The 21291-nt window shown below is 51.4% G+C and overlaps 1 protein-coding gene across 1 annotated transcript; it reads left to right on the forward strand.

The window, feature by feature from the left end:
• The first annotated feature begins 3866 nt into the window (after nt 1–3866).
• LOC107160698 (olfactory receptor 2T27-like) lies at nt 3867–9051 on the forward strand. Its single transcript, XM_015507337.1, has 2 exons — nt 3867–3958; nt 8085–9051. The coding sequence occupies exons 1-2, from the start codon at nt 3867–3869 to the stop codon at nt 9049–9051; spliced, it is 1059 nt and encodes a 352-aa protein (XP_015362823.1).
• Nucleotides 9052–21291: the final 12240 nt, after the last annotated feature.

The raw sequence follows: 21291 nt of genomic DNA on the forward strand, positions 1-21291 counted from the left end.
CTCCCTAGAGCAACGTGCCACAGTGAGCAGAGAGCCACCCAGCCTCCCTGCCAGGTCTGTGTTGGTAAGGGAGGGTCTTCCTCCCTGGCCTCTGGCCTGCACATCCCAGGGCTTCTGTGGCCCTGGGTCCTGGGGCAGGCGAGGAGGTCTGCATATGAATGTTAGAAGAAGATCAAGGCGATGCTACCAGATCTCCCAGGATAGAGTGAGCAGCTTCCAGCCCCAGAAGTGAGTCCAGCATGAGGCCAAAGTATGCTTAGGGGACAGCACAAATGAGTTGAGCAAGCAGAAGGAAGAAGGGATGAGTGGGACACGCGGTAGTGAAGCGTGCTTACATTTGGTTATAAATGAACACACTTGGCAGCTGTGGGAGCCACCGGCAATCCCAGGCTCCTGCTCCCAGAAAGAGGCGATCCTGTTGAAGTCCTAATTTCCATCTCTGCAAAACAAAGTGATAGGGTTCACGATAGGTCACGGCTCCTAGTGTTGAGGCCGGACTCTGAGCATGCTGCCGCCTCCAGGGACTGGGTGCACTCCTCGCAGCAACACATGCTTGCTTATCAGATGCGCAGCTGCCTCAAGAACCAAACTGCAGTCATGAGACACTGGGCGTGGAACATGTCTTAAAATCTGTTTTGCACTACTCAAAGCCGGGCGGGCGGTCACTCCACTGCTTATGAACAATCAGGAATCTTCTGTTGAGAAACAGGCCAGAGTCATTGTTTCCAGCAAGGAAGTTTAATCCAAGATGTCAGTTTACTGGGCCTGCGGAGACCTGAGCTCTGAACAGGTATGTTGTGGGCACACTGGCCCCACCCAAGCCCCAAGGGTGTGCCCAGGGCTGCTAGAGGGCCTGCTGGCTGCCACCTAGACCCGGAGGCAAGGCTCTGTCTGGACCTCTATTGGGCCCACAGACCAGACCTGCCATTTATACAGAAGACCATTTTGAGCACCATGCTAGTTAACCTTCTGAACTTCTGTTTTCTCGTGTTTAAAATAATGATCTATTACCCCTTCATACTGCTGTGTTCAATGAGGAAATGTGCTGCATATCTGACACAAATAGGGCATAAAGAAACCTTAGCCTGCTTCCCATTCTCAACTCTTTCAAACTGAGGAAAACACATTAGAACACGTTGGAAACAAGCTGAGGGAGGAAGGAAGGGTGGCAGGAAAGAAGGACCTCAGCTTGTCTACCTGTCCCCTGGCAGGTGTTTCCCCAGACACGAGATGTCGATCTGTGTACATCCCCCCAGCCTGCCCCAGGTGCCTTGGGAATGCAGACAGCCCTTTCCACAGCGCCCTGGGCCCCAGGCCCCAAGGGCACATTGTCACCACTGAGGAGTCCCAGCCTGTGTTCCTGAGGAGTCCAGCCTCTCAGGACGCCAGGAGCTTTATCTCTGACTTGGACACTTGCTCTCTTAAAACACACTGAAATCTAGGTGTGTCTCCCTCCTGAGTCACTTCATCCCCTCACAGAAAACCCTGGGAAACACTGGGGAGCCAGCCAGGAGGAAAGCACTGGCCGTCGGGTTTGGAAGACTGACCATTCTGGCTATGGGGCTCAGGGACTGCACAGGTGAGGCCTGTCACCCCCCATCTGTAAAGAATCTGGAAGAAAGAACCCAGGACTTCCTCAAGCAGCTGTTCTGAAACAAGCACGCTCCTTCCCCGAGGCTCTTCCCCTGTAAACCCCTTGCCTGTCTTTAACCCTGGGTCTTCTCCAGCATTTAGCTGAGGATGCGGGGGTTCGGAGGGTGGGAGCTGGGAGAGAGCTTCATTTCTCTCCCCCTGCGTTTCCTTTGACATATATGCAGCATCTTTGGATGTTCACACCTGGGTTTGATTGGATCCGTTTCTAGGAAGCTTGTGTCCTGGGGTTAAAATAGGTCTACAGATTTCGTTTTTTAAGGTAGCTATTTGAATCAGACTATCACTTAGACTAGTCACTACCAATTTTGGATAGCAGATAGAATGTTGTTAAAACAAGCACAGGATGTGGCCAGAAAGAGTCAGTGGTCTCTCTGCTCCTCTGGGTCCTGGCTTCCTGCTGGCCTGTAAGAGGCACACTGGGCACAGGGCTAGAACACAAGGCAGGCTGGTGGGGACATGAGCCACCTGTGTGCCCAGAGATGGCAGAGCTGAGGAGCCCCTGCTGCAGCAGACTGGAGCAGGAGGCGTCTGCCTCTCCTCCCCCAGGCCTGTGTCAACTGGTGACAAAACAGCTCCCTGCTCTCTCATTCTCGTTGTGTCCTTGGTGCCAAGTTCTGATTCCAGCCACGTTTGCAGAACAGCAAAGCAAGTTGGCAGACCTGTGTAGGTTCTGTCCCTAGGCCAGGCATTTGCCTGACAGGACAGAGTGATCCCACCACCGTCACCCCTCTAGAGACTGAGCTTACATGCATCACAAAGTGGCAGCGCCTGCCAGACTTCTGTGCACGTCTCACACCTCTGATGCCACCACAGCCAAGTGGCTGCCTGGGCCAAGCTGCTCAGTCACTCAGACCTGACAGCGTCTGTGTCCTGAGATTGTGTGGATGCTGGGAAGAAAATGAACTGTCATGCCTTCAAAATCTCCCCTTTCTTTCTTTCAACTGAGATTCAGCCTTGACTTTTCTTCTGTAATGGTGACACATCCATCCTCCCAGCTACCCATGGCCTCGCCCACCCATCAGGGTGTGCCCTGCTGATCTCGACATCTCACAGGCAGGGTAGCCTTGCCTTCTGAGAGCCAGCAGCACTTGACACAAACCAAATTCACCGCAGCAAGCAGGTCGGGAGCAGGTGTGCCCAACCCTGGTACCAGGTACTTTTCAGACTGGTTGATTTTTGCCACGAGTGCTATTCTAGCCTCTTCCCACTTGATGCCCTTAACAGTGCCCCCTCCTTCTCAGGACAATCAAAAACACCTTCAAACACTGACTGATGTCCCCTGTGGGATAAAACTGCCCCTGGCTGAGAGCTGGGGGCTGCAACAGGGCTTGTTAAAGGAGACTCAGACCCACCAAGTCTCAGGACCCACCTGATTTGGTGAATCCAGGGCAGAGAATGAGAGCTTCCCCTCTACTCCAGCGACTGACACTGTTGGTCCAGAGACCATACTCAGGTCTAAGGTGCCCCGAATGCACCAGCAGCTGACATGTGTCATTCCTCCGTCTCTGAAGTCCCCAACTCAGTGGATCCTAGACTCCCATCTAGGAAGTCTTTCCATATTCAATCACCTGGAAATCTTCCAAACCTTCCAGAGACCAAGGGGCATCCCAGACAGAGCAGACCTCACTCCTGGAAGTGCGTGTGTCCTGTGCCCTGAGCTCCACAGACCACCTCAATTTGCACATGGCCTGGCACTTCTGCTCTGGACCCCTTGGCCTCATCCTTGACTCAAGGGTTTGGGACCAAGCAGTTCCTGTCATCTCGGGTATGCAGCACAGCAACCTCAGTCGCAGAGCTGGATTCTGAGTGCTAACCAGACTTGTGCCATCCCAGCCTCTGGGGCTCGGACAACTGGCTAGGTCAAGGGCAAGAGCCCTTCAGTCCCACCATTCTGAATTGGGAGGGAGCAGACGACAGGGCAGCTCACACTAGTTGCAGTAAAGGAAAGAAGGGGCTCTCAGGAAAGTGAGGAGCCCTCCTGCCGCAGAAGGACACAGACTTCACGCCTCAGCCATCGCGGCCCTGTGTGCAAACCTCCCAAGAGAACCACCCTGGTTTCTGAGCTGTGACCTGGAGCTCAGAAGAACTAGGGAGAAGGAGAAGAGACAGCAGGAGAGCAAGCGTCCTGATGGAGACTGTAGGCTGGGGCCGTGTGAGGTGAGTAGGGGTGTCACAGGAGGGGAGGTGGGACAGGGGATGGCCAAGCGTGCCCCATGCCGGCAGCCTCCAAACTAGAGATGGCCAAGGAAAGGCAGAACCACAACCTGTGTGACCGAGACTCTCCAGCACGTGAAGTCTCCGACAGGTGAAGTTATTTTAACACTCCCTTTCCATAAGTGAGCTGTCTTCAATTGTAAAAGTCAAGGGTTTTCTCTGTAAGAGAACAAGAGAGGAAGGAAAAGAGAAAAAAGAAAGGGAGGAAAGGAGGAAGAATCGAGCAGACTGTGGGGGAATAAGCCAGGGGCTTGGGTTCTTGTCCAGCTTTCAATGGCCCAGTTCACCAGTTCTAACCTAGGCTTCTGCAAGGGCAGGAGAGAAAAATGGATTCTTTTCTGAAACAGTGTGAAAGAAAAAGAATTCCCCTAATTATTTTGAGACACACATACACAGGCCCATACACACACAGGCACACACAGACACACACACAAGTACACACAGGCACACACAGGCACACACATACTGCAATGCAGATGTGTGTATCCATGCTAAGAATCCGCCACAAAGAAAAACACCAACAGTGACAGGACTTTGTGGGAGGCAGGCAGGCATAACAGCCCTGCAGAGGAGATGCCAGATTCAGATGCTGGTGATGAAGGAGGACATTGAGGCAGCAGTGTTTTGTGAACAAGGGTGCATTTCTTTCACATGTTTACCACACACGTACCTGCAGTCCACCAGCAGCACTGAATGGAAACCATGATTGAATCTCCATATTTTGTGGAGAAATATACAAGACAGACATAATCCCTAATCTCAGGTAATTTGTAGTCTACATAAGGAGAGCCACCCACCCAATCACAAAACACTCCAATGGTTTAGGAGACAAAGCAAGTGGGAAGGAAATCTCCAAGTGGGAGGAACAAGGAACCCTTTGCAGGTAAGTGCAAATGTCAACTGCATGATTCTTTTGCAAAACTATTTTGCAAAACCATCTTGCTTAGGAGGAAAGGAAGAGTGCTAACATTCACTACATACCTTCTATGGGAAAGCACAAGCTCCCAGTTTTTTTTATTCAACCCTCTCACAATAGTCATGTGAAATAGGCATGATGATCCCATTTTAGAGAGGTAAGCAGAGGCTTGGGTTTATGGAAAAACTGATGTCATCAGCGGCTGGTAGCCAAATGGCTCATTCCTCCTTCAGACCCTCTCCCAGGTACTGCTTACGTATAAACCACTGAATGCTCTCAGTAGTCCGTATTTGAGATGAGGGCTTGGGTAAGCTTCCCACGCCAGGGGGCTGGGAGACAGCTGAGGCCTGCACCCAGGCAGCCTGATGCAGAGGCTGCACCCTAGAACACAGAGCTCTAACTGGGCAAACCAGCAAAGGACATCCAACTGACCAGGATTTTAATCATGTGAACTGTTGTTCTTATTTGCCCTGGTGGAGGGGGAGGCAAGGGAGAGGACAACAACTGAAAGGAAAGTGACCACAATACTCGAAGCGACCAAGAGATCTTTATTGCAGCAGTGCAAAAGAGGAGAAAAAGTGGTGGGGGGAGGGCGGCAGGGGAAGATTTTTATAGTCCTTCTGCTGTGCTGCCTAAATCTAACAGGGTCTCTGGATTTGCAAGCTGCCTTGTTGGTACAAGGGGGGTTAAGTGTTCAGCCTTGAGCAGGGGGGTGAAGCGTTCAGCCTTGAGTGGGGGCTTGAGCATTTGGACTTGAAGCAAACAGGTTAGATAGAGAACCAGACAGAGGGGCTTTGAGGGGCCAGGCCACCCTGTAGCTAACTTTGTTTGGCATGCCCTGCAGACAACTTAGTTCAGCCTGTCCTGCACCTAACAATAACTAACATGGGGAGTGCTCCACCGCTGAGAATCTCACCACTGGTGCTAGTGCCCTGCAGGTGACATCCCTGGGAAGGGTTGCTACTGCCACCTAGAGGGCAGAGTCTGGGATGCTGTTAAATATTGTGCAATGACCGCACCCGCTCCTCATGCTGAGGTAGAGGACTTCAGATGTGGCCTGCAAGGTCCAGAGCTGTTGGCCAAGGTTCAGAGCTATACCGTGACCAATAAAATAGGGATGTGGGACCAGGTTCCTTCCCGATGCTAAATCCAATGCTTCTGAGACACTAAAGACAGAAAACAAGCTGTGCCTAAAACAAGGACATGAGAAAATTCTCTTTAGGGGAACTTTCTAAATGTACCTGAGACCATTTTTATTCAGGTCAGGTAAGGCACTGCCTGGAAAGATGACTTTGATTCACAGTTCCCAAGAGGAGTGAGCATGCCACTCCGAGGCAGCAGGGTTGATCCCCCGAGAGGCAGAGTGTGGAATAGGCAAAGCTTTTGTTGGGTATTTTGTGGGATGCAACAGGCAAAGGAGGGCTAGCAATGGCACAAGCTTCAGATTGCATAGTTTGAATGATTCTGACACACTCTGGCTATGGGATGGTCTCTAGTTGCCCAGGACCTTGTCCTGGGGCTATCCAGGACAGGATAGTGGCCCAAATTGTAGGAGCCTGGCACAGGCAGGTGGTGAGGGGCACAAGCTCCAGTTGAATGGTCTACATGTCAGAGGCAGCTGATGGGCCAGTTGTTCCCCATGTCCAGGAATCAGCCAGTCCTGGAAGATGTAGGCTCTAGACTCTTGAGACTCTAAGATGCACTACAAAATATAGAAAATAGAAGCAGTATGTTCCATCTTCACTAGGAGCCTGGTATGGAACACTTGGGTTTAACGGTGGCAATTCTGTGCTCAGCTTTGGGAGGGGACTATGGGACCCTGGGATAATCAAGCTCTGAACTTGCTTGAGTCAGATCTGACACCTGTGCACCCAGGACCAACAAGCAGCCTGGGTCTGGTAGTTCAAGGCTATAGAGAAGGGGGAACTCCTGCTACAGCAGGAAGAGCAGGAAGCCCCTTGGGGACAATGGCTCCTGCAGTGGCTCCTAGCTGTCCAACTGTAGGCAAGGAAGATCCCAGCCTTAGCATGTAAGATGAGTGCAGCAGTCTAGTTAGTGGGTCCCCACTCAGGCCCACCACAGCAGCCTGGAAGCCCAGTCTCAGGAATTAGATTCCCTGGTGGACCCCAGGGCCCTGCTGGCATGCAGGATTGTCACATCTCTGGTGTGCCTCCAAGACACCGTGCTTCCCTCCCTCCAGCTGGTCCACCAGTTCCAGCCTCTCTCACAGCCTCAGCTCCTTTATTGAACCCTGCAGCTCATCTCACTCCCCCCCATCCCTCTATTGAGTCATCTGCTGTAGACCCAAGCTAGAGCTCAAGCATGCCCTGGGACTCAGGGTGCTGGGACCAGGGTTCCTACAGGCACGGTGGCCCAGGGCTTTGCCAGCAGAGCAGGGGTTCACCAACTCTCTATGGCCTCACCTCTGGTTCCCCTCCTGCCTGCCTCCTGGGAGATGCCTGCAGGCAGCCTTACCACCATAGCTGAGCCTGATGTTCCTTGTGATGTGACTCCACCTGAATGATCTTCATTTAAAATTTATAAAGGCTATTCTTACAAAGACAACCCTCAGTTATCATGGAACTATTGAAATAAGGAGAAAGCACAATTGATTGAGGATGAGAACATACTGCCCAAAGCCTACATAAAAACACCCCCTGCACCCAAGCACAATGCCAACCCAGGACTCCTGGGGGACAAGACAGCTGGAGGACCTGGCACAGCACAGCTGTGCAGCTGTGGAGACCACTTTTTCACCAGACCTGGGCACACAGCCATATCCAAGGGAAATGTCTCACATGGATCCCCACATAAATGAGAATTCTGAACCATATAACTTGCATATTTGTGGAGGTAGTCATCAGGTTAGTCGAAAGTAAAAGTCTTTAAAATCTTTCCCCACGCGCATTTGCTTTTCTATTTACTTGGGATTAAAAATATTAACTATGCACATTTTATTAAACATGGGGCACTGTAACATGCTGTCCCTCTCCTGACTCTCTGAGATGGAGACTTACATCACTGGTTTCTAGCATGTCCTCTCTTCCAGAATGCACATGTGGTGCTAAAGTTTCCCTCTGGACACTGCTCTGGCCGCGTGCCGGGCCTTTTGTAGTCATTTTCCATTGTGAAGGAGTGTCCACCCACACAATGGAGACTCCTTGTGTCCAAGAACCTGTGAATACCTTCTGCTGCCCCCTTGGGCTCCCATGCTGTCCTGCTACCTTTACCTCCACCTTTCCCTCCCTGAGTGAAGGCACCTGCTGGGTCCTTGGTGAGCTGGCTCCCTTTCCCCTAACAGGGAGGCGCGGCAGGAGGCAGGCAGAGGACCCTGGAACCTCTCCTCCATCCCAGGCTTTGTCCTCACCAGCCTTTTTGACGAGAGCCAAATGCACCTGTTCCTGTTCAGCCTGGTGGTGCTCATCTACATCCTCGCCATGGCCGGCAACACGGCCATGGTGCTGCTGATCTGGGCTGAGGCCCGGCTGCACACGCCCATGTACTTCCTCCTCAGCCAGCTGTCCTTCCTGGACATCTTCTTCACGTCAGTCACTGTCCCCAAGATGATAGTGGGTTTCCTCTTCGGCTGGACTAGCATCTCCTTCGGGGGCTGTGGGGCACAGATGTTTTTCTTCATGTTCCTGGGAGCTGCCGAGTGCCTCCTGCTGGCCCTCATGGCCTACGACCGCTATGTGGCCATCTGCAACCCTCTGCACTACCCGGTGCTCATGAGCCGCCGCGTCTGCCTGCTCATGGTCGCAGCCTCCTGGCTGGGAGGGTCCCTCAATGCCTCCATTCAAACCTCACTGACCCTTCAGTTCCCCTACTGTGGCTCTCGGAAGATTTCCCACTTCTTCTGCGAAGTGCCCTCGCTGCTGACGTTGGCCTGTGCGGACACAGAGACCTATGAGCAGGTGCTCTTTGTGACCGGTGTGGTGGTCCTCCTGGTGCCCATCACCTTCATCACCACCTCCTATGCCCTCATCCTGGTGGCTGTGCTCCGGATGCACTCCGTGGAGGGACGTCGGAAGGCCCTGGCCACCTGTTCCTCCCACCTGACAGTTGTCAACCTCTTCTATGGGCCCCTGGTCTACACCTACATGCTACCTGCAACCTACCACTCTCCTGGCCAGGATAACATGGTGTCTGTCTTCTATACGGTCCTCACACCCATGCTTAATCCTGTCATCTATAGCCTGAGGAACAAGGAAGTGACTGGGGCCATGAAGAAGGTCATAGCAAGGTGTGGAGTCTGCAGGAATGCCTGAGACCCAGCAGAGACAGGGTGGCAAGTCGGAGCCCTTAGTCCAGTTGTATGCACCGAGGCAGAGGCAGAGGTGCTGACCAAGTGGGAAGGTCCTTGGTGTCTAGGACCCCAGGATCTTATTTCTGAGATTCCCTTCTGAGACAAGAGTTACACAGACAAGTGAGAGGAGAAGCCCCTCATTCCCCAGCTGCTAGGCTTTCCCCTTCAGAGAACTGTGTGGTCAATCCTTCCCACTCCCTGCCACCTCAACAAACTCCAACTGGGGCTTCTTTTTAAGGCTTCCTTTGTGGGTGTAGCAACAACCCAGAGTCTCAGTATCACTGGAGGTCTGAGTCTTCCCTTCCCACCTGCCATAGAAGCCAAAGCCCCACAGAGCCCGCTGCCCCAGGCATCTCCCCACTCCTCTGCACTGCCCTCCCTGTCACCCCTGTGGCCACACTGCCTGCACTGCTCTAACCCCCAGGCCCCCTTCACCCGGCACCCTGCCTGGGGCTTCCTCCCATCGTCCCAGCCACTTCCTCCACTGCCTTCAGAAGCTGCCCCAGTGCCGGATCCCTCTGCCCGAGCAGCACCCACCTGCACCCACACCTCCTAACCCCGGGTGTGTTCCACGTTCCTTTTTCCCCTTAGCACAGCAGGTCAGGCCAGCAGAGGCTAAGATTTATCAGTGACCTATTCTCAGTTCTGGAAGACACCTGGCACATGGATTGGTTATTAAACACTGCTGGATGAAGGGATGAGCTCAGAGGACATTTACTACCTCACCCCAGCGCTGGTTCCATCCAGCTCCCACTTCTCGAAAACCCTTTCTCCCTCCCTCGGCACTTGCCCTCCTCCCTGGGGCCCCCTCCTTCCCCATGAGTGTGAAGGTGCTGGGTCTGTACAAGGCCCTTCCCACACTCTCTCCTGGCACTCCTGCTCAAGGACATGGCCTTGTTTACCATCTGACACCAAAGTCGGCCATACGTATTCACAGGCCCGCCAGACGTCTCCTGAGCTCCTCACCCACACCCAATGCCCCTCCGCATGTTACAATGGCACCCCAAGTTTGTCATGCCAGGGGACAGTCATGGCCACAGACCCCTTACCTGGAGGATGCAGGAAATTCCACCAGGTCTCACTGTCCTTTCTCACACTGTACTCCTAACTCACCTGCGGCTTGTTCCCAAGGTTTAGCCTACAGGATCTCTAAATGCAAACACATGAACAAATCCCATTCCTCCACCTCAAACTCCTTGGCAATTCCACTGCTCCTACCTGGTCACCTCCTAACAGATCACATGTCAGTTCCTTATATTGCTTAATGCCTGTCTTCATGACAATGTAAGCTCCCTGAAAAGAGATCTGTGGTTCTTAAAAACACGGAAGAACAACAACATGAAACTCTTGAAGCAAAACATCTTTTTCTCTGTCCAGAAAGCCCTGTAGCTCCCAGCCTCCCTGGGCTCCCCTCAGTTCCTTGTTCTCTCCCCTACTCCCTCTCATTTCCAGGTCACCAGCAGAGCAGGGCGTTCTTGCACCTGAGGTGCTGCTGGCTCACTGTGTTGGGTGAACCCCTGCACGTCTTTCCTTCCTCAGCAGAGGTACTATGTCTTCAGGGAGCCTTCCCCGGTGTCCCAGCTGATGAACATTCACACAACTGAATATTATTCAGCCATAAAAATAATGCAGTATTGTTACAAACTACAGCAACTTTCAAGGATGAACCTTCAAAGCATCCTATGGAGTGAAAATCAAATGTGAAATACTAGAAACGGTAGTGGTCAATTTGTACCCAATGTCCAGAACAGGCAAATCCATAGAGAAAGTCATTAATGGCTTCTGGAGGTCTGGGAAGGGAGAAACGGAAGGGAAAAACCTGCCCAGGTTTCATTTTGGGGGTGAAGAAAAATGGTGGCTGCACCACATTGTGAAATTTATAGATGCCACTGGAGTATGGGTATTGAGATGGTGAATTTTATGCAAGGTGTATTGTGCTACAATAAACCTTTTGCAATACTTCATGCTCCGTTTAATCCTCACAGTCAACCTCTAACTCCAAAACCTAAAACATTGTCACTGTGTCTAAATGAGGACTCCACCATGAATTAATTGTTCATTATGAGACTAAACCAGAGGACCACCTCACCCAGACTCCCTCTCTAGCACTTTCCTCTTGCTCCAGATATTACGTGGACTCCCCAGGCCTAGAGAGGAAGGCTTGACCCATTTCAGCTGCAAGCCCCCTCCTTGCCAACAGCATGTCAAAGCTGACTTTCACTCCAGCCACATGGGCACTGCACCTTCAAGTGCCTGCAGCTCCATTGGACTGGACCTTCATGGGCTGGTGAATCTACTACAAAAAAATAGTGTGATGTAGAGTAGATGATGATGATGATTGTAATCCATAAATTAACGATTTAAGTGTACAATACAGTAGTGCTAACTGTATGCTCATTTTTGTTCAACAAAGATCTCTAAATATTTTTCATTTTGCAATTCCCATTCCCCTTCTCCCCCAGGGCCTGGTAGTTATGGTTCACTTCAAATGCCTCATATAAGGGAATCGTGCAGGGTTGTTCCTGTGACTTGCTTATTTCTCAAGGAAAAATATCCTCAAAGTTCATCAGTGTTACAGCCTATGGTAAGAGATCCTTCTACTTTAAGGCTGATGTATAGTCCACATTCTCCTTATCCACTCATCCGTCCACTGATCCATATTTAGATTGCTTCCAAAAAAAGAGTAGTGTTTTTGCAGCTGAAAAAGCAAGGCCTCAGAACAGCAATGGGGAAGCTGGAAGACTGTATAACCAAGACTTTATAACTTCACGGGCAGAAGGAATCCTTCATTCATTCAGCACATACTAACAGTGTGTTCACGTCCAAGACACTGGGCTAGTGACTCCTGGGGACACACAGATCATGCACATGCACAAGGCCCCCGTTCTCCCAAAGCTCAAGAAGGGCGGAAGTGTTGGAAATCATCATGAACTTCCAGGGCTGCTCCAGGTGCACGGCTGCTAGGAGGAAACGTCCGGGAGGCCAGAACTTCCCGTGGGGAATGAAGCACAAGGCCATGCTCCCTCTGGGGGTGCTCACAGTAGGAAAGAGGGGCCGCGCACAGGAGCACACCTCTGTGGGGAGGGGCTGTTCCAGAAGCAGGACCTGCTGCTGCTCGAGCTCCCCCAACTCTGTGCAGTGTGGAAGGAGTTCCCAGGCTCCAGTCACGTGTGGAAAGGGCCCCGGGGTCTCATTGGCTCAGGCTCCGGGAAGGCGGGCAGAGCAAGCAGGCGACCAATGAGGACCAACCATGAAGTTCTGCCCTGCGCATGCGCTGTGGCGTCCTGCCCTGGCGTTCTGCCTTGGGAGCCACGTGCAGTGGTTGGCCGCCAGGTAGGCTTTCACTGTGGGGTGCCATCGCACTCACCCTCGGGGCTCAGCCCACCGCTGCGTCCTTGTGTGCAACAGGACGGGGCAGAGCGCACTGGCCCACATGGTGTGGGGCCCTCGGAGCCTCGAGGCCGCCCAGGTCTGCCTCCCCCCCCCAGGTCGGGCGCCCAGCGAAGGCGCGCAGCTTAGGGTCTTCTCTTCCGCAGACAGGACCACACCAGCCACAGCCATGTGCCCCCCGGCTCCGGGCAGCCTGCTCCTGGCCTGCAGCCTCGCTCTGGTGCCCCTCGTCGCAGGTGAGCTAGCGCGTTGTGCAGTATCCAGATCCCCAGCTCTCGCCCCTTCCCAGCGTCCCCCTTCCCTTCTGCGTTCGCACGCCCACCCCAGGCCTGCTTTCTCTCTCTTCTGCCCATCCTGCATTCCAGCCCTACCCCTTCATTTCTACCCGCACTTTCCTGAATTCCCACATCTTGGCCTCAATCTCTCTTCCCTCATGCATTACCAACTACAGTATCCCCTGTATTCCCAGCTGCATTTCCCCTTCAGTGCCATCTTCCTTAGTCTGGTGCTGTGTTCTGCGTGGTACCTGCAGTGAAGGAGTTGACACAGAGTCTGACATCAAAATGCTCCCAGCCTAGTGAGTGTGATGGGGACAGACCCGCCTGTGGCCTCCAGATCAGCCAGTGCTGACCTCCGGATGTGTAGATAAGGCCATCGGAACAGTTGACACCTGCCTCTTGGAGTGGCAAAGAATGTGTGAGCTGGTGAAGCTGCAGGCCCAATGCCTGGCACTCAAGAAGCTCTCATTAAAGAGTAGCTTTGTGTTGTGGTGGGTTTTTTTTTTCTTTTGTTTTGTTTTTGTTCCCCTTCCCCCAAAAGATGACATGTATGGGGAAGGAAGGAGCAGCTGAAATGTTTATCATTGAATTTGGTTTAAGGGTAAGGGGTATTTGGGAACATTTAACTATCCCTGGGTTCACCTGTGCCCACGTCTTTTTTTTTTTTTTGTACTGGGGATTGAACCCAGGGATACTTAACCACTGAGCAGCATCCCCAAACTTTTGTTTTTGTTTTGTTTTATATTTTGAGACAGGGCCTTGCTAAGTTGCTAAGGCTGGCTTTGAACTTACGATCCTCCTGCCTTAGCCTCCCCACCCACTGGGATTACAGGTGTGTACCACCACACCCATCGTGCCCATATCATTTTCATATTCCCCATTATTCCCAGGTCCTCTCAGGCCAGCCTCCACCATCACCATTTCAGGGATCGGAGGCTGTTGACTGCCAATCCCACCAACTCATGCTTTTCCTTTTTCCTTCAGCCTCTTAACTGCTCTTCTTCCTGACTGAAAATAGACTCTTCATCACCTGCTCTTTCTACCCACCCCATACTATTGGACCAGACATGACAGCAGAAACACTGTCACTTAGTAGGAATTTCTTATGAGACAGTTTAATGTTAGATTCAGAAAGGAAGACTGGCATGTTCAAGAGAGGCATGGAATAGGATCAGCCTTCAGACCAAGAAGTTTGTTAGAGCCCATAGTACAGAGGGGTCTTGAAGTAAAGCTTCAGCCAGCCCAGGAAAAGCTGGTGTTCTTTAAAGGTCTCTTAGCAGGGGAAGAGTGAGACCAGGATAAGGGTCTCACTCAGGTCAGTTGACATTACTAATCAGATTGGACCATGCAGTCAGTGTTTGGGGCTGGGACAGTGCTTAGAAGGTCCAAGTCTCACCTGTTGGGTAGAAGAAGAGAATCTTATAAAACAGTGGGTCTGTTAACATGTAGCCTTTGATATATGACATTTAGGACTTTAGATGAGAAAAGTCAGCATAGTTTTACATAAAGCTCCTACTCTTTCTTGATTTTTCTCCTGCTTTCTGAAAATAGGTTAGAGAAAAATCTCTTGATTTATTTATTTTGAGGAAAAGCTTTAGGCAAAATATAGTTTATCTTGGGACTTTGAACCTTCAAGCCCTGTTCTCCATTCTTCAGGTGTTGTCTTTCCTGCTCTCATATTGGGCCTTGCCAGGCCAGACCAGCTGAACTCTGAACACGGTGGATGAAAGACCCAGAGACAAGGTTGTTCCAGAGCAGAAGTCAGGGGACCACCCCCACGATGAAGTGAAGTCCCAGTCTGACTGGCTCCTCCTTTTGTTAGGAAGAATGAGCAATGATGTGAGGTTTACTCAAAACTAGAGATAAGATGAACAAGGATGCAGGTTCTCAGGACTCGGAGCCAGAGCTGTGATTACAAGTAACCATAGGTGCTGAGTCGCTCAATTTTATTATTTCAGCAAGCAGTTCTCCAAGCCAGCCTGCAGGACTCTAGGCAAAATTAAAAGGGAATGAACATGACATTTTTGCAAATAGCTGAGGGGAGTGATCTGTGTTTCCTTGTCTCTCCTGAAGCACTCTTGGTGAGCCTTAGAAAGAACATCCTGTTTTCAGGATATTCTGATTCCGGAGGTCAGCAGTTTTCTGCTTCTCCAGTCAAGGCACCTGGACCAGAGTGGACCAAAGGCTTCCACAGTGCCTCCTCCAAAGTCCAAAGCCAGCTTCACTGTAATTTCCAAAGCTTATTTATCTTTAGCCCTGTCCTAGAGCAACTGACAGGGACGAGGTTTTTTAAGAAAGGGGATGAGGGCTAGGGGTGGAGGTCTACAGAGCCGGAAGCTTTGCACAGCTGCCAGAGCAGGTGACACTGACTAGACAAGGTCTGGTCCTTCATCATCTCAAGACTGGGCAGGCCAAGCCTTGTACAGAATAAGAACATTACTATTGCCTGAGCAGTTTTGACTCTGTCACAGATGTGTGTCCGTCAGAACTGTTGTTCCTATGAGCCAAGATAACTGCTGAAAAGAACAGCTCAGAAGAACTCCAGTTAAAAAGAAGTCAGACAACATGGAGTCGCGGCAGACTTAGGTCCATAGCTGGACCTCCTTCACCATTGCCCTGGGAGTCAGCCCCCTCATGAGCATAGAGAAGCAGCTCCAGGGAGAGGGGCAGAGTGGGACTTACCTCCGTGTGTAACCAGAAGTGCCCTACTTTACTATGCTGTTCAGAGCTTGCTTTGTGGTTGTGATTTGAGCACTTTCCATGATGGGTCTTTTTGTTTTCTCAAGAGCAAAAGAAAATTTTGAAGCCCCACCAGAATATATGTACATTCCATCCTCTTACCCGGACAAGTATACCTCCAGGAAAAACCCAACAGTCCTGTAATTGTCACACTTCTCCGAGTTCCATACCAGGGAATGGCAGCTCTGAGAGGCTGCAGCCATGGTCCCCAGCTGATCTCCTTGCTCCCCGGGGCTGTGTAACATCATGTGAGGCTGTGTGTATAGACATAGACGTGGTAAAGATCAGGCCCCCTGCTCCCACCACCTCTGAGGGCTGCCTGCCACATCCTCTGTCTACTTGAGCAAGAGAATTGGGATTCATGCAGGGGGGAGAGGATGTACAGGCTCCAGGGTGCATGTCCCCTGGGTGCCACTTACACTCACCTTGTGGGGGATAGCAGCTGAGCAGCTAGGCAGCTCCTAACGGGTGGGGGTGGGGTGGTAAACAAAGACAAGCTGCCTTTTGGGAGCCTGAGAAGAATTCTTCAGGTAAGTACCTTGCTCTTACTCCCCACTTCCCCTGCCCTTACCTTCCCAAGGTTTCCACTTCTCTGTAATTCCCTGCACTCCTGCTCTACCTGGGCATCTTTGGGAGACCTTTGTGGTGACTGCAGGTGGCAGTAGAGACACATGGTCAGGGGCAGGGAGCTGCCTTAGTTCTCCATGACATTAGGGAGCCCCAGAGACAGAAAGCTGGAGGAGCTAAGGCTCCTTGTCATTGGGGCCCCTTCTTTAAGCATCCTGTGTTTGCCATATCTGTGACCTCTACCTGTAAAATCAGATTATTGTGTGCCAGTGTTTGGAAGTAGACCTCTTCCAGGCCTCCTCTGACGAAACCACCCCTTCCAGAGGGGCCTCTCTGCCCACCCTGTGGGCGCCACCTGCACTTGACCGTGTTCTGCTCCTCTGCAGCCTTTATTGTTGTCTGATATACTGGGTCCTCTTAGTTCCTGTCCGGTTTCATTTACCTCCCCCATGAGAAAGTAGGCTACGTGAGGACAAGGACTTCTGTGGTGCCACAGTACCGAGTTAGTATCACCAGAGGAACGCAGGGTCTGGGCAGCAGGGAGGGGGCAGGTGGGTTTGAGAGGCCATTCAAGAGCATGAGTATATTCTCCAGATGGTGGTGGGTACCATCCAGGTTTCCCTATTTTTTTTTTATTTCCTTAACAGTCTCCTGGGAGATTAAAATGAGTGACTTTGAGGAGAAGGACATTGATGAATTTGCCTCCAACGGGTTCAGGTGCCCAACGTGCTTTGCAGTGAAGGGAAGACTGTGCAAGGCAGAGTTCAAGTGGTGTGCCGCAGACAGAACCCAGTGTGTGGAGTTCTCTGGCGTCATTGACACAGGTACTCTCCAGGCGGCGGTTCAGGGTATTCGGGACAGTGAGCAACCCTCTCACGCTGACAGAGGGCAGGATTAAGGACACTCCTGCTTTTGTCTGCCTGCTTAGAAAGCTCTTCCCCTTCATCCGCCTGTGAGTCCGCATGTGTTTATTGACAGGCTTTATTAGCACCTGGATAATGGCTCAGCATACTGATGAACATCTGTTCTCTGCAGACTTGGCGAGATTTTTTTAAACCCAGTGTAGGTTGGTTTTTGTTTTGTTTTGGTTTGGTTTTTTTCCTTTCTCTCTGGGTTTTTAATTTTCAAAGTAAAAATTTTGGAGAGAGGCAGTGACTAAACTTAAACTTTCTTCAAAGTGGTCATTAAGCATAATTTACTTTCTATAAGAAATCTAATACAAAATTCTTAATTAAAGACACACATTAGAAATTAATTATCAGTGGTGTTGTGATGTAGCCTGCAGACAGGAGGCTCAGGGCCATGGGGTTGGAGCTCTTTTTCACCCTCTTACTTCTCTGACTTGGGAACTCAGGCTTCCTGAAGTCATCGTCAGGGAGGTGATGACAGGGCCTAGTGATATTGGCTGGTCTGAAGTTTTTGCTTCCTGAAGTTTGCGTAACATGATTCTTTATCTAAAACAGCCATCCCTAGATTGCTCTTGATGTCCCAAGGAAATGAGACAGAATCATCAAGAGCATAGTGCCTGCCATATGAAGGAATGTGTCTGAAGGGATTTGAAAGGCATAGAACATGAGTAAAGTGATAGGGTTTTTTGTTTTTGTTTTTGTTTTTTGGTACCAGGGATTGAAACCAGGAGCACTTAACCACTGAGCCACATCCTCAGCCCTTTTGTTTGTTTTGTTTTTATTTTGAGACAGGGTCTCTCTCAAGTTGCTGAGTGTCTTGCTAAATTGCTGAGACTGACTTTAAACTTGAGATCTCCTGCCTCAGCCTCCCAAGCTGCCGGGATTACAGGGCTGAGCCACCACACTCAACTTAAGTGATAGCTTTTTGATGGCTATTGCTATTTATTAATAGTAGCCTCAGACCAAGAGTAAGAGGAAGTTAGCTCTGTCCTCAAGATCATATGGAGCACATGATTGCAGCACAGGTACCTGGCACCCTGCATGTGGTGGTCTCCAGGATGCTGTTAACAAGGCATTAGGACTCTTCACCTCCATTGCCTTGGGTACAGAGCTCATGCTACATCCCCAAGTGCTAACATGGGCTAGAAGGCTCACTCACATCATGTAAGAAGATAAATACTTGATTGACACAGGGTTTAAGGGAGCTTAGGGATTTGCAGGCCCTGTGTTGGGATGATATCTGCCAGCCCGTGCCTCTGCTAGAGAGGGCAGTATTGGGTGCATCACACAGGAGAGTGGCTGATTTCTGCCCTGTTCAAGACCACTCTGTGGATGGAGGGAAGTTTAGATGAGGAGGAGGAAAAGAGGAGTCTCATGTCTGGTTTCTTACAGGTTTTAGCAACGTGCCCATTGAACTGAAGAAGTGCGCACAAGCAGACCAATGCACGGAGACGATAACTACTTATATGGGTTTTCCAGTTTCTAACGAGAGTAAGAGTTGCAGGTCACCCTTCGGAACAGGGACCAGAGTCAGAACCACACCTCCCATCTTCTTTGTGCTCTTCCTGGGGAAGCTGCTTCACTGAGCTCCTGTGAGGGCCCAGCCGCCTCCATTTGTGGATTAAACTTGCACTGCTTGTTCCTGTGCCCTTCCTTGACTGCCCCTTCCTCCGTGGGTATTTCCAATTGTCTGTTTACTTGTTCGGCAAGGTTCACATGCTGTGTACCCAGCCACACTCAAAGTGGACCAGGCTATGTCAGGTCCTGACCCTCGAGGTTTCTGAGCATTTGGAGAACAGGAAGTGTGGCTGGGCAGAGCTCAGAAACCATTGTCGGGAGCAGCTGTAGGAACTGGTTTGCACACGGGGTAGAGGTGGTGGAGGGTGGGTTGGATCAGGGAGGTGAGGTTTAGATGAACTTTGAGGAGATCTGTGCAGTATGCTGCAATGGTTGGGACACACAGATGGGGAACTGGCAGAGGCTCTGGTGGCCTGGTGTGGTCCACAGGAGGGGGCGTGGGGGAAGAGCCTGAGTAACCATGGCCACACAGGGGCCAGCCTTCTGTAAGAGGCCAAGGTGCTGCCCGTAGTGGACACACTGTGCCCTGGCACTGCATAGGGTGGTCCGCACAGGGTGGTCCACACAGGCCTCTGGTGCCCCACCTCGCACACTCTCAGGAACATGCAGGGGCACCTGCCCCAAGAACAAAGTCCTCCTCCCATGTCTGTGCCTCAGGCCCATGGCCCCTTCTCAAGGGCACTTCGCTAGGCACCAGTGCTGCCAGCACCATGAGCCAGCCAGGAGGCGGAGAGAAGCAGAGCCCAAGCTGCCACCTGCTTGTCACTGAGGATGGCCCAGGGGTCCCCTGAGCACACACCTGCCTCAGCCCGGAGCTGCACAGAAGGCCCTCACTGGTGCCAGAGCCCAGCACAGAAGATTGAGAGGTGGACACAGGAAAGGGCCAGGTCAGTGGTGAGCAGTGGCCACAGAGGGAGGATCCCAAACACGGCTTCCCCTGCTCTTCCCTTGGCTGGTGCCTGTGCTTGTGCCCCACCCATGGCTCCATCTGTGTGCTTGTGCCTTCTGTACCCTGTTGTGCCCAGTGTTATTTCTTGTACTCTTGGATGCATTTGCTTCTCTTTGTGCCCCTTGTCTGCCTTTGGCAGAGCAAAGAAACCAGGGACAACTGAAGTAAATGTTTCAGTTTTATTTTCTGTTTAGCCTACCCCATTTTTAAAATTTCTTTGATGGATCAAAACTCTTTCCCTAATTTAAAAATAGGTAAGTCTAATATTTGCATTTGCACTGAAATCATTTTTATAAAACTAAGTTAATTTGCTTTTAGCCGCTGTGCCCATGATAGAATATCCCCCTACTTCCTAGGGCAGCTCCTCTGAATGGAACAATATGGGTCAAATAATGAGATTTTTTTTTAATTGTAAACAAACTAATTCCTTGTCCTGCAGCTCACCTTCAGAGGTGGCCAAGGCTTTCCTGGGTCATAACACAACCTTCCTGCTGCTGGCAGCTCCTGAGGCCCAAGGTCTCATGAGAATCACCAGACACACATGTGCCCTGGCCGCCAGCTCCTGGACACCTTTCCCCCCACACTCAGCAGACGCTTCCTCACCTGTGATGGAAGTCCATGAATCGCATGTCCCTGGCCAGCCTAGGTGGCTCTGGCTCAGAAGGTGTGAGGTAGGAGGCCAGATATAGCTCACGTGACCTTGGTTACTTCAGCTGTCTGCTGGCCTCTCTGCAGGGCAGGGGGATGGAGCTTGCTGTGTAACCCCGGGAGTCCCTGCTTCTGCTCTCAAGTCATGTGGAGAAGAGAGCAGACCTGGTGCTAGCCTGGCACTGCCCGCGTCTGTGCCAACTCACGGCTTCCAGGGCACGTTCTCAGAAAGTCTCACCTGGCAACCTGTGGTACTGAGGGGAAGCTGCCAGAGGCCTACCTGGGGCACAAGGAGGAGGGGCCAGCATGCTAGGGACAGTCTTCTGTTTGCTGTCTAGGCTTTGCGTCCCTGCAGCTTAGCTTCAGATGGCCCCACAGCCCCATACTGAGGGTGTGCCCTCCTCTCAGCACAGATGAGATCTTTCCTGGGACCTGAGATGCCACTGTGCCCTCTACTCCAGATAAAGACCCTCCTCAGGGAGAAGGGCCACCCTCCTGTCAGCCCAGAGCAGTTCTGGGGCCCACTCCCCATTCTAGCCACTGACATAGATTCTCTCCCTGATCAAATGCTACCCAGCTCCCCCACCTCCCTTCTAACTGGGACCTGACTCTTGGCCATCTGTGCTTGTTACCGCCTGGCACTGCCCCAAATGGCTTGGTTTTACCAAGAATCCTGAGAAGTCAGGTCAAGCAGGCACACAGACCCTCTCTATCTCCTCAGACTATCCTCAGATGACCTCTGACCCTGTTGGCCCTTCTTCAGCAAGAAGCTTGTGAGGCTGGTGAGCCAGGATCCAGTGATGCCCACCAGCTCTGTGGCCATATACCCCACCTGCCATGCTCTATTTGGAGCAGTCTCAGTCTCCTCATGGCAAAACTGTTACCTAAACCTCGGTCCTTGTCCCCAATGCCAATTCAGTAATGGCCACATGGTTTTGGGAAAAGAGAAACAAAGTTTCATTGCTTTGCTAGCAAAGGAGGAGCACGGGGCTCCTGTCCCACAGAGTGATTTTGCCCATCAGCAGGAACAGAGGGAGGGCATTTATAGAGGTGATGTGAAGGTTGCATTCCACCTATTTTCTCTCTGGAGTTGAATGCACTTGTTAATTTGGGAGATAGTCATTTCTGAGAGCTTCTATTGCCAT

Source organism: Marmota marmota, unplaced genomic scaffold (genome assembly GCF_001458135.2).
Source record: "Marmota marmota marmota unplaced genomic scaffold, marMar, whole genome shotgun sequence".
NCBI classification, from domain to species: Eukaryota; Metazoa; Chordata; class Mammalia; order Rodentia; family Sciuridae; genus Marmota; species Marmota marmota.

Excerpts from the sequence above, each read along its gene's own strand:
- LOC107160698 (XM_015507337.1), top strand. The coding sequence starts at position 3,867 with ATGCCGGCAGCCTCCAAACTAGAGATGGCCAAGGAAAGGCAGAACCAC. Across the intron at positions 3,959-8,084 it reads GCACGTGAAGTCTCCGACAG|GGAGGCGCGGCAGGAGGCAG; the intron begins GTGAAGTTATTT and ends TTCCCCTAACAG.